Source organism: Schistocerca nitens, chromosome 1, assembly GCF_023898315.1.
Source record: "Schistocerca nitens isolate TAMUIC-IGC-003100 chromosome 1, iqSchNite1.1, whole genome shotgun sequence".
NCBI lineage: Eukaryota > Metazoa > Arthropoda > Insecta > Orthoptera > Acrididae > Schistocerca > Schistocerca nitens.
The window spans coordinates 233,726,659-233,740,037 of NC_064614.1; the positions used below are offsets into that span (position 1 = coordinate 233,726,659).

Genomic DNA, 13,379 nt, shown 5'->3' on the forward strand with positions numbered 1-13,379 from the left:
GTTAGCTTAGGGACTGATGTCCTTAGGAGTTGAGTCCCATAAGATTTCACACACATTTGAACATTTGAAAAAGAATGGTTCAAATGGCTCTGAGCACTATGGGACTCAACTGCTGTGGTCATCAGTCCCCTAGAACTTAGAACTACTCAAACCTAACTAACCTAAGGACATCACACACATCCATGCCCGAGGCAGGATTCGAACCTGCGACCGCAGCAGTCGCACGGTTCCGGACTGCGCGCCTAGAACCGCGAGACCACCGCGGCCGGCCTGAAAAAGAATGTTTACGATAAATGGTTAAACTCTAAAAGGTAGGAAGCTAGGGATCACTACAATACAACTAAGAGAGAAGTAAAAAGGATACTTATTCGAGCTAAATAGGTGACATGGGAGAAGAAACGTGTCGCCGTAGAACATTCAGTTGGATGCAACAGCACATCAGAAGCTTGGCGATTTATACACCGGATGAGATCCCTGCTAAAATTGGGTGCTTTAATGTTTGCCATTTCTCAATGGAAGACACATTTTAAAGAGCTTCTGACAGAGGACAAGGTTGAGTTCAGAAAAGTGCAGAATCAAGTGGATATTTATGCTGTGGAAGAGGTGGCTGACAATGAAGTTTATCAATCCCTTCAAAACACAGATAATGGAAAGGCAACCGGTTCTGGAGGTAAAGTAATGGCATTAATGAAGCAGCATTAGTAGCTATTTTTAATATAATGGTTCAAGGGGGTGAAGTACCCAAAGAATGGGAAATATCATATATTACCGCCAACATAACAAAGGGAGCAGGAGAGATTCGACTAATTACAGGGGAATGAGTGTAACGGCTTCGGTGAGCAGGTTGTTCAGTAGTATATTAACGAACTGATTGGGAAAGGTTGTGGATGTCGTTGCATCTCAGGAACAGTTAGGTTTTATTGCTGGGAAAAGCAGACATAATAATATCTTTTGTGTGCGCCAGATGTGTCAGAAAATGATCGCAAAAAATCAAGCTTTCCATTTGGTGTTTTTCGATTCAAAAAGGGCCTATGATTCCATGCCAAGGAAGTAACTATGGACAGCGTTGGAAAATTTTGGAGTGAATGGTATATTAAAAGAATTGGAAAAAAAGATGTACCACCAATGAAAGGCAGTTGTCAAGGTTGATGGTAAGATATCGGAAAGTTTTAAAACAAGGACAAAGACAAGGACGTGCTAGGTCATCAACCTCGTTTAAGTTGTACTTAGAGGTCGTTCTTGGTTACTGGAGTAGATAGTGCACCAGTATCGGCGTGGCAGTACAGCGTCATTGTTTACACTCATTACTGTTTGCCGACGATCAAGTACTTATGGCTCTAGATAAGGATGACGCCATGTATCAAATGAATAAATTAATGGATGCTTATAAACAATAGGGTGTAGCAGTCGATATGGATGAAACAGAATACCTTGTTGTTGGAAGTGGGTAAGGTTAGATTATGATTTCAAGTCTGGCCGGGGGAGAAATGTGGAAGTGTACAAGTATCAGGATTCATCACTCAACCAATCGATAAGACTGGCCGTTGGGATGCGGAAGAGCTATTAGAACATTAAATGGTATCTTCTAGAGTCGGCACATATCCAGACGAACAAAGAAAGTAGTTCTACGTGCTCCGGTTAAAAGTACACTCCTGGAAATTGAAATAAGAACACCGTGAATTCATTGTCCCAGGAAGGGGAAACTTTATTGACACATTCCTGGGGTCAGATACATCACATGATCACACTGACAGAACCACAGGCACATAGACACAGGCAACAGAGCATGCACAATGTCGGCACTAGTACAGTGTATATCCACCTTTCGCAGCAATGCAGGCTGCTATTCTCCCATGGAGACGATCGTAGAGATGCTGGATGTAGTCCTGTGGAACGGCTTGCCATGCCATTTCCACCTGGCGCCTCAGTTGGACCAGCGTTCGTGCTGGACGTGCAGACCGCGTGAGACGACGCTTCATCCAGTGCCAAACATGCTCAATGGGGGACAGATCCGGAGATCTTGCTGGCCAGGGTAGTTGACTTACACCTTCTAGAGCACGTTGGGTGGCACAGGATACATGCGGACGTGCATTGTCCTGTTGGAACAGCAAGTTCCCTTGCCGGTCTAGGAATGGTAGAACGATGGGTTCGATGACGGTTTGGATGTACCGTGCACTATTCAGTGTCCCCTCGACGATCACCAGTGGTGTACGGCCAGTGTAGGAGATCGCTCCCCACACCATGATGCCGGGTGTTGGCCCTGTGTGCCCCGGTCGTATGCAGTCCTGATTGTGGCGCTCACCTGCACGGCGCCAAACACGCATACGACCATCATTGGCACCAAGGCAGAAGCGACTCTCATCGCTGAAGACGACACGTCTCCATTCGTCCCTCCATTCACGCCTGTCGCGACACCACTGGAGGCGGGCTGCACGATGTTGGGGCGTGAGCGGAAGACGGCCTAACGGTGTGCGGGACCGTAGCCCAGCTTCATGGAGACTGTTGCGAATGGTCCCTGCCGATACCCCAGGAGCAACAGTGTCCCTAATTTGCTGGGAAGTGGCGGTGCGGTCCCCTACGGCACTGCGTAGGATCCTACGGTCTTGGCGTGCATCCGTGGGTCGCTGCGGTCCGGTCCCAGGTCGACGGGCACGTGCACCTTCCGCCGACCACTGGCGACAACATCGATGTACTGTGGAGACCTCACGCCCCACGTGTTGAGCAATTCGGCGGTACGTCCACCCGGCCTCCCGCATGTCCACTATACGCCCTCGCTCAAAGTCCGTCAACTGCACATACGGTTCACGTCCACGCTGTCGCGGCATGCTACGAGTGTTAAAGACTGCGATGGAGCTCCGTATGCCACGGCAAACTGGCTGACACTGACGGCGGCGGTGCACAAATGCTGCGCAGCTAGCGCCATTCGACGGCCAACACCGCGGTTCCTGGTGTGTCCGCTGTGCCGTGCGTGTGATCATTGCTTGTACAGCCCTCTCGCAGTGTCCGGAGCAAGTATGGTGGGTCTGACACACCGGTGTCAATGTGTTCTTTTTTCCATTTCCAGGAGTGTATATGAGATATGGCTCAACGAGGAATGAGGAAAACTGAGGGGAATGAAATGGACGGGTTACGACGGAGCGTGAGAGTGGCCCGCTTGGATCGAGTGAGAAATGAATATGTAGGAACAGAGATGGATGCTGTAGAACCAGTGAGAAACATGACTGATGCTTGAGTACTGATTGTGAGGTGGTGTGGACATGTCCGACGGATGGAGGAACGATGATGGTCTCCGTGTTTGGCGAACTGGTCTCCGCCAGGGAGAAGGAGCCGAGGGAGGCCGAGGGTAACGTGGGGGGAAAGTATAACAAAGCCATGGACAGCAGTGGTCTATCGGAAAAAGACCGACAGGATAGAAGTTTGTGGCTTCTGAGTACGGGCAACTGCTAACAAGTGGAAACGCCTACTTTCCCAAAGATCTAGCGAGAAGCGGTAGGCTACTGTATATGGTTTTTGACAGATCTTATGACGGCATTATCCCGTAGTGTGTAAAGATGACATGATAAATTAAAATCGTATTGGCCACCAAGACTAGTATATTTCCATTCAACGATGATGACAATGAAGATGAGCAGGTTTTCCACCTACGGCAGGCAACACTTGTAAACTCACTTCTGATAATACCCCCGACTGTATAAAGAGAAATTAGCATTTGAAAAGGATTTGTGGCCAGAGGTGCAGCAACGGCGGCCGGATTTAGGGCGGTGAGCAAGGCGGCCTGAGTCAGCCGGGCCACTGCCAGGTTGGCAGAGCGGCCCCCAATGGCCGCCGCCGCCGCCAACGCCACGCTTGCACCACAGCGCCGGCCACCCCCAGCCGCTAACGAAAGACAGCCACGCCGAAATAGACGCGCCTTTGAGTCGTGAATCACGACTCGATGCGACCTAAAGCTGTCAGCCCTGGTGATTCGGAGAACTTAAATAAACGCGGGGAAAAAATATCTCTACGTCTCCGTTTTTCTATTGTTTTCACTCAGTGCCCAGAAAAAATACTTGAGTTACTTTGTATCAGACAGTGATTAGGATTCATCACCGAGCGGTAGTGTCGACGTGAAGTCTGAGATACTGTGGCTAACAAGTAGACACAGTCATTCGCGGCTCCCTAGAGTACAACGGGCACGCCCTCTGCCGCAGCTCTGCGCTTAAATACGGGCGCGCAGTCACGTCTTGCCGCTACGCCGAGTATAATGGTACAAGGTGTCATCCCTAAATATCATCACTGCTTCTTCGGTTCACTGTGGATTACACCTCTTGAACACCTGTGTATGATTACAAAGACGACCCCGTAGTAGGAAAAGAAATGAATGTTAGAATTTAAACTTCTGTCGACAGCGGGGTCATTAGAGACTGCTCATCGCAGAAAATGCACAGCTGAGTAAATTGGATATCCAGACTACGATTAACTTATTCGTTTACTCAGACCGTAAAACACCAGAAGTACATTGCCTGACAGAAAAGTTGAACGACCTGATAGGATGTCACTGTAACTTCGTACACGTGCGCACCATCGGCGGTTGTGTAAATGATTATACACTACTGGCCACTGAAACTGCTACACCACGAAGATGACGTGCAACAGACGCGAAATTTAACCGAAAGGAAGAAGATGCTGTGATATGCAAATGATCCGCTTTTCAGAGCATTCACACAAGGTTGGCGCCAGTGGCGACACCTACAACGTGCTGACACGAGTTAAGTTTCCAACCGATTTCTCATATACAAACAGCAATTGACCAGCGTTGCCTGGTGAAACGTTGTTGTGATGCCTCGTGTAAGGAGGAGAAATGCGTACCATCACGTTTCCGACTTTGATAAAGGTCGGATTGAAGCCTATCACGGTTGCGGAGTATCGTATCGCGACATTGCTGCTCGCGTTGGTCGGGATCCAATGACTGTTAGCACAATGTGGAATCGGTGGGTTCAGGAGGGTAATATGGAACGCCGTGCTGGATCCCAACGGCCTTGTATCACTAGCAGTCGAGATGACAGGCTTCTTACTCGCACGGCTGTAACGGATGGTGCAGCCACGTCCCTGTGAAACCCTTCATTTAAGCAGGATAATGCACGACCGCATGTTGCAGGTCTTGTACGGGCCTTTCTGGATACAGAAAATGTTCGACTGCTGCCCTGGCCAACACATTCTCCAGATCTCTCACCAATTGAAAACGTCTGGTCAGTGGTGGCCGAGCAACTGGCTCGTCACAATACGCCAGTCACTGCTCTTGATGAACTGTGGTATCGTGTTGAAGCTGCATGGGCAGCTGTACCTGTACACGCCATCCAAGCTCTGTTTGACTCGATGCCCAGGCGTATCAAGGCCGTTATTACGGCCAGAGGTGGTTGTTCTGAATACTGATTTCTCAGGATCTATGCACCCAAATTGCGTGAAAATGTAATCACATGTCAGGTGTAGTATAATATATTTGTCCAATGAATACCCGTTTATCATCTGCATTTCTTCTTGGTGTAGCAATTTTAATGGCCAGTAGTGTACTTGCAGATCTCTGTGACAGGCAAAATGGGCACCAGAGTGCAAGAGTGTTCTGTGTATTTAGTGTTGTCGTCAAAGTTACGGTCGACCACTTGTGACCACCACAAGAGACGACCACCGTGTTGTGTTCCATGCACATTGTAAGCCACCTGCGCCTATCATTTGAGAATTAGTAATGGATCCGTTGCAACATTCTGCGTCATTCCACACCACGGTTCGCGGTCTAGCAGCAGCAGGACCAGGGAATTACCGCCTCTTGCTTAGGCTGCCACTAAGATTACAACAAAAACGGTTGTGTTTGGTGTGGTGTAGTAACGAATCTATTAACGATCTGGAATTTTCAGTCACTTGAAAGTCACACTGGCACGTACAGAACTTTATTAACTGTGTTTCTTCCCCTTTATTTTCCTGTTTGTCACCCAGTCTTGAACGTTCTTTATCACGCGTCTACACCATACTACTGTTTCACCTACGTGGATTGATGTGCTATGTTTTTATTCTTGTATCTACAAGCATCTGTGTGAGGTGCACATCTGTATTGTTTTCAGTACGTGGGTATAGTGTTTATTTTATGCCGTTGTTATTCTAGAGGCCATAGGGTACCCAAAGATGCAACACTCGCACCGAACGAGGTAGTTTCTCAGAAATCAATCGTGGAAAGTGGTAAAATTCCTTACTAGGTAAAGTACTTAATGAACCTCACGGTAGGGTTAACAAACAGAGCTAGAATACCGTTCCCATTTACGATAAGCAGTCATAAAGTATTAATTATCGCCTCGACAACTACGGTACTGTGGCGCGGAGCTTTCAGTGTGTGACAGGACTGCAGGCAAGTACCTCCAAGCAAATGAAAAATTAATTAAGTAACCATTTTTTGGAGGTGATAATTAAAAGATTATGATTCCCACTCGTACAATTACCATCATTAAAATCAGGCACCGCGGTTTCTATCTATTCGTAGAGAAAATACCTTCCGGTATGACAGGTGCATTGTTAATGCAGAAACCAAGAGTGGCACTGGAGTGGGTGTCGTAAAGAATATACTGAAAGGAGTTGCCTCAAGTTCTATTCTAGATGGCCCTTGTGCATTTGTGGCCTGTAATTTTAATTTTACCTGCAGTCATGGTGACGGTTGGTTTACTGTTGCCGTTGTAAGGACTAGTGGTAGTGTTCCCGCTGCTGCTGGATTACAGAGTTTTGATTCACGTAATGTGATTCCTTACCTCACCTATCATATCGGCGAGCTAGCTAATAAAGGTTTTGGCAGGTGAAAGAAGCATATACAAAATGGTATACGTGTCTCCTTCTTCCATTCCTTTACGAGAATGAGCGCGCGATTGCTTGATTATATGCTTGTAGAGGTCGCTTCAACAGTTGCTGACTCGCTTTTTACAGAATGCACTCGCACAGTGGCTGCAACGACGTCTCTCCAGAGGGCACGGCATGGCGGGTCGCAGCTGACTTACCTTTCTGTGTTCCTGCCCTCTCCTCCTCCTGCAGCATTCTGAGCACCGCCGAGTTCGCCAGGTTGGGGGCTGCGAGTGTACGGAAGTCGATTCTATAACACGAAAAAATTCACCATTTCAGGTCTTTAATGATGCTACGTCAACAGCATGAAAATGTGCGTGTTTGCGCATGCGGCTTTATTTTCTAAAACATGTTGACATGGTGGACGTGGGAACTGTAAGGTACTTTAAGACGTACATCTATGAGCAATTAAACTGGGGAAGGCGACGGTGTTACCAACATGAATGGAATAGTTCGACGTGTTATGTGATAGGGATATCATGTTAGGGGTGTATCCTGAGTATGTCGAATACTACTGCCAACAAGCTGCTGTAGGACTGCTACGGTCGCAGGTTCGAATCCTGCCTCGGGCATGGATGCGTGTGATGTCCTTAGGATAGATAGGTTTAAGTAGTTCTAAGTTCTAGGGGACTGATGACCTCCGATGTTACGTCCCATAGTGCTCAGAGCCATTTGAACCAAACTGCTGTAGGTACGAGCTAACCGTCAACTGTCGCAGATTATGACAATGGTGAGACTGAGTTTGACAACAGCCACCACCAATGTCATCGTGTCTCACCGGTGAATGATACTGGAACCGACAGTACGACCTTGTGACTACAGTACTCTTGCGACTCACCTTGACCTTCTGCACGACAATGCAGAACCAGCTTCCACAGTATAAAACTGCGCAACAGACAATTATCTAAGTTTTACACGCTTTTACAGCTCGTGTTACAGGGGGTCTCAACTACTTTAGAAAGCATTGATGCTTTACTCAATGCAAGCAGTGGCTGCTGCATTTTTCTAGATATCACTACACTTCTCTTGATACCCCTGTTCAGGGTTAATAACTTCCCTGTTTGAAAGTTTAAGGTGTAGCTTGTAACTCTTCTGTTAAACGTAAAACTTCGGTGGCCGGAACTTCCCAATATCCGAAACACAGCAGCAGAATACCGGTTGCATGGAAAATGCTGCTCTCATCTTAGACTGATTCATACAGTTTCATCTGTAGGATACAAACTGAGTATGAACCTGTAGATGGAACGATAATTAGTAACTGCGGCAACTGAAACAGTGTCTTCCTGATTTAATTTACACTAGTGACCCGCACGAGTGACAATAAGCATCTACGATTGGACAACGGCCGGCCGGAGTGGCCGTGCGGTTTTAGGCGCTACAGTCTGGAACCGAGCGACCGCTAAAGTCGCAGGTTCCAATCCTGCCTCGGGCATGGATGCGTGTGATGCCCTTAGGTTAGTTAGGTTTAAGTAGTTCTAAGTTCTAGGGGACTGATGACCTCCGATGTTACGTCCCATAGTGCTCAGAGCCATTTGAACCAAACTGCTGTAGGAACGAGCTAACCGTCAACTGTCGCAGATTATGACAATGGTGAGACTGAGTTTGACAACAGCCACCACCAATGTCATCGTGTCTCACCGGTGAATGATACTGGAACCGACAGTACGACCTTGTGACTACAGTACTCTTGCGACTCACCTTGACCTTCTGCACGACAATGCAGAACCAGCTTCCACAGTATAAAACTGCGCAACAGACAATTATCTAAGTTTTACACGCTTTTACAGCTCGTGTTACAGGGGGTCTCAACTACTTTAGAAAGCATTGATGCTTTACTCAATGCAAGCAGTGGCTGCTGCATTTTTCTAGATATCACTACACTTCTCTTGATACCCCTGTTCAGGGTTAATAACTTCCCTGTTTGAAAGTTTAAGGTGTAGCTTGTAACTCTTCTGTTAAACGTAAAACTTCGGTGGCCGGAACTTCCCAATATCCGAAACACAGCAGCAGAATACCGGTTGCATGGAAAATGCTGCTCTCATCTTAGACTGATTCATACAGTTTCATCTGTAGGATACAAACTGAGTGTGAACCTGTAGATGGAACGATAATTAGTAACTGCGGCAACTGAAACAGTGTCTTCCTGATTTAATTTACACTAGTGACCCGCACGAGTGACAATAAGCATCTACGATTGGACAACGGCCGGCCGGAGTGGCCGTGCGGTTTTAGGCGCTACAGTCTGGAACCGAGCGACCGCTAAAGTCGCAGGTTCGAATCCTGCCTCGGGCATGGATGTGTGTGATGTCCTTAGGTTAGTTAGGTTTAATTAGTTCTAAGTTCTAGGCGACTGATGACCTCAGAAGTTAAGTCGCATAGTGCTCAGAGCCATTTGAACCATTTTTTGATTGGACAACTTGTCTGTCGCAGCGATAATTTTGTTCACGGGCTACTCCATAGAGTTATGATTAATATTCAGAGAAAACTTCAGTTAATTAAATATAATCACTTTCATATAACTTAAACGATTTGAACAATGTTAGCCAGGATAGTTCTCAGGATGTTCAAATGGCTCTGAGCACTATGGGACTTAACATCTGAGGTCTTCAGTCACCTAGAACTTAGAACTACTTAAACCTAACTAACCTAAGGACATCGCACACATCCATGCCCGAGGCAGGATTCGAACCTGCGACCATAGCAGTCGCGCGGTTCCCGACTGAAGAGCCTAGAACCGATCGGCCACCGCGCCCGGCCACAAATACAGGTGACAGTTATTGGACTATATGAAAAAAAAACTAAATTAGTAACAAACTACGGCGTGCACAACACGAAAACGTCACTACAGGTGTTTGGATTTAGGTTATGACATGTTCGATATGCCCGCCGTCATTGGCGATGATGTGGCGCAGACGAATAGCGAAATTCTGCATGACCCGCTGACGTGTCGGAACATCGATGCTGTCGATGACCTCCCGAATTTATTTTTTTTTAGCTCTGCAATGGTTTTGGGGTTATTGCTGTACACCTTGTCTTTAATATAGCCCCGAAAAAAGGAGTCGCATGTGTTCAGATCTGGAGGACATGGCATCCAATTGAGGGCCATGCCAGCGGACTCTGCGTACCCCAGAGCCCAAATACGGTCCCCAAAGTGCTCCTTCAGCACATCAAACACTCTCCTGCTTCGATGGGGTCAACCTCCGTCACTTTGGATAATCAGGATGAAATCATCTTCCATAACCTTCACGGATCGTTTGGTAGTCACCGCACCATCAAGGAATATCGCACCGATTATTCCATGACTGGACGCTGCACACCACAGTGTCACCAGTTGACGGTGAAGAGACTTCTCGATCGCGAAATGCGGATTATGAGTCCCCCAAATGTTTACTGCCGTACCCATCCAAATGAAAGTGGGCTTCGTCGCTGAACCAAATCATGTATGGACATACTAATTCCCATCATGCCCCGCGGCCAACTGTTCAGAAGTTATGACGATTTTATTTCATGTAGTTCAATAACTGTCACCCTGCATTATCTGTTTCATAATTAGTTGGCGTTTGAAATAACATCTCGTGGGAATGTTGGGAGCTGCGAGCTACCGCGATACCCGGTCCAACAAACTGCAGGGCGTTTGGCGCGGGCTACGACCGCATGTCGGTTGTTGATTTTAGTACCAGTCCGACGAGAGCTACATTTTTTGTGTGACCATTTCTCACACTTCCATTCACTCCGCTTAAATATTAACTCTATAACAAAACATCTTATCAGCTCAATATCTGGTATGTCTTGGACTGCAGGTTAGTCACCGGAAGTCACCGGCAGCTCGCGCTAACCTTCCGGCAGCGGCAGCTCGCGGCAACCTGGCACTGCAGTCAGGCGGACTTACGCCTGTCTCTCATCCCGATAAACCATCGTCATAAATCGTTCTATTACAGAAACCCATTTCGAAATCCCCACAGCAGTTCCTGAGGTTGCCCAAATACATAGATACCGTCGTGGGGTACTTAGGTTTATATACACTACTGGCCATTGAAATTGCTACACCACGAAGATGACGTGCTACAGACGCGAAATTTAACCAACAGGAAGAAGATGCTGTGATATGCAAATGATTAGCTTTTCAGAGCATTCACACTAGGCTGGCGCCGGTGGCGACGTCTACAACGTGCTGACATGAGGAAAGTTTCCAACCGATTTCTCATACACAAACAGCAGCTGACCGGCGTTGCCTGCTGAAACGTTGTTGTGATGCCTCGTGTAAGGAGGAGAAATGCATGCCATCACGTTTCCGACTTTGATAAAGGTCGGATTGTAGCCTATCGCGATTGCGGTTTAAGGTATCGCGACATTGCTGCTCGCGTTGGTCGAGATCCAATGACTGTTAGCAGAATATGGAATCGGTGGGTTCAGGAGGGTAATACGGAACGCCGTGCTGGATCCCAACGGCCTCGTATCACTAGCAGTCGAGATGACAGGCATCTTATCCGCATGGCTCTAACGGATCCTGCAGCCACGTCTCGATCCCTCAGTCAACAGATGGGGACGTTTGCAAGACAACAACCATCTGCACGAACAGTTCGACGACATTTGCAGCAGCATGGAATATTAGCTCGGAGACCATGGCTGCGGTTACCCTTGATGCTGCATCACAGACAGGAGCGACTGCGATGGTGTACTCAACGACGAACCTGGGTGCACGAATGGCAAAACGTCATTTTTTCGGATGAATCCATGTTCTGTTTACAGCATCATGATGGTCGCATCCGTGTTTGGCGAAATCGCGGTGAACGCAGATTGGAAGCGTGTATTCGTCATCGCCATACTGGCGTATCACCCGGCGTGATGGTATGGGGTGCCATTGGTTACACGTCTCGGTCACCTCTTGTTCGCATTGACGGCACTTTCAACAGTGGACGTTACATTTCAGATGTGTTACGACCCGTGGCTCTACCCTTCATTCGATCCCTGCGAAACCCTACATTTCAGCAGGATAATTCACGACCGCATGTTGCAGGTGCTGTACGGGCCCTTCTGAATACGGAAAATGTTCGACTGCTGCTCTGGCCAGCACATTCTCCAGATATCTCACCAACTGAAAACGTCTGGTCAATGGTGGCCGAACAACTAGCGCGTCACAATACGCCGGTCACTACTCTTGATGAACTGTGGTATCGTGTTGAAGCTGCATGGGCAGCTTTACCTGTACACGCCATCCAAGCTCTGTTTGACTCAATGCCCAGCCGCATCAAGGCCGTTATTACGGCCAGAGGTGGTTGTTCTGGGTACTGATTTCTCAGGATCTATGCACCCAAATTGCGTGAAAATGTAATCACATGTCAGTTCTAGTATGATATATTTGTCCAATTAATACCCGTTTTTCATCTGCATTTCTTCTTGATGTAGCAATTTTAATGGCCAGTAGTGTATGTAGACAGAAAAAGATAAAAAGATACACAGATGACAGAGAATCTGGAAAGACATTCCAATCTTACTGCAAAATTGTCTGCAGAACTAGTATTTAATACACTACAAAGCGTAATACGATGTCAAAAAATCGAATCCATAATTCAAGACAGTAGATCCAACATAGGATCTACATGTAGAAAGAATGTAGAAAGATCTACATGTAGAAAGAATGTAGAAAGAAATTGGCTTCGTTTCCTAGATTTTTCACAAGGTCAAAGATTCCATTTAATTAACTCAAGTTTTTTTCATACTCATTAATGTAGTAATTTCACTCATTTCTTCTTTCATTTCATGTTAGTTATTCCTTCGCAATGTACAAAGAAACCCACAGTCACGTCATCGTTCTTCCATTATCGAAACTGCATATGGAGGTATTAATAGGCTGTTGATATGAAACTGAATATTAAAAAAGGAAGTCTGTTCGACATCCCTATGAAATGCATAGACATTCTTTTAATACGCAAATTTGTGAAGAAAGATGAAGTGGCGGCATCTTATGTCATGATAACAAGTTTAAAAGGTTGTAAGTGGGTTGCTTCTATGTTGGCAGCGCTGTGTAGCGTTTCGAATTGGATCTCTGACTGCGCTTTCTTTGTTAGAGACTCTGTGGCTGGTTGGACTCGTTGCTTGAAGTTAATCGCCAGTAGTGTTGGGCAGTTGGTAGTCAGTCGCCAGCAGTGATGGAAGTACTGTTGGACAGCTGGAGGTGAACAGCCAGCAGTGATGGATGTTAGATGTGAGAAGTTAGCATTGATGGAGGGTAGAGGTCTGAAGTGCTAGCGTAGGCTAACGATCTGGAAATATCCGACTTGGAGATTGAAAATTATATATCTGTGTAGTGGATGTCAATGACGATTTATATTCGTGTTTGAACTGGATGTCACATTATTAAGATAAAAAAAATACATTATTTGGTTTGCAACAAAATCTTTCCTTTGCTAACCACATGCCTATTAGTAGTTAGTGGCTTTAGTAGTTAGAATCTTTTATTTAGCTGGCAGTATTGACGCTCTGTATTGCAGTAGTTCGCGTAATGAAGATTTTTGTGAGGTAAG

At 46.6% G+C, this 13,379-nt stretch overlaps 1 protein-coding gene across 2 annotated transcripts in view; it reads right to left on the reverse strand.

Moving 5' to 3' along the window:
• The window catches only part of LOC126246439 (uncharacterized), a 367,197-nt gene that overhangs the window by 66,917 nt on the left and 286,901 nt on the right, over positions 1-13,379 (reverse strand). For both annotated transcript variants that reach the window (XM_049948395.1, XM_049948396.1), the window contains one exon: positions 7,014-7,105. In XM_049948395.1, the coding sequence (XP_049804352.1) occupies positions 7,014-7,105 (92 nt within the window). The remainder of the gene's footprint in view (positions 1-7,013; positions 7,106-13,379) is intronic.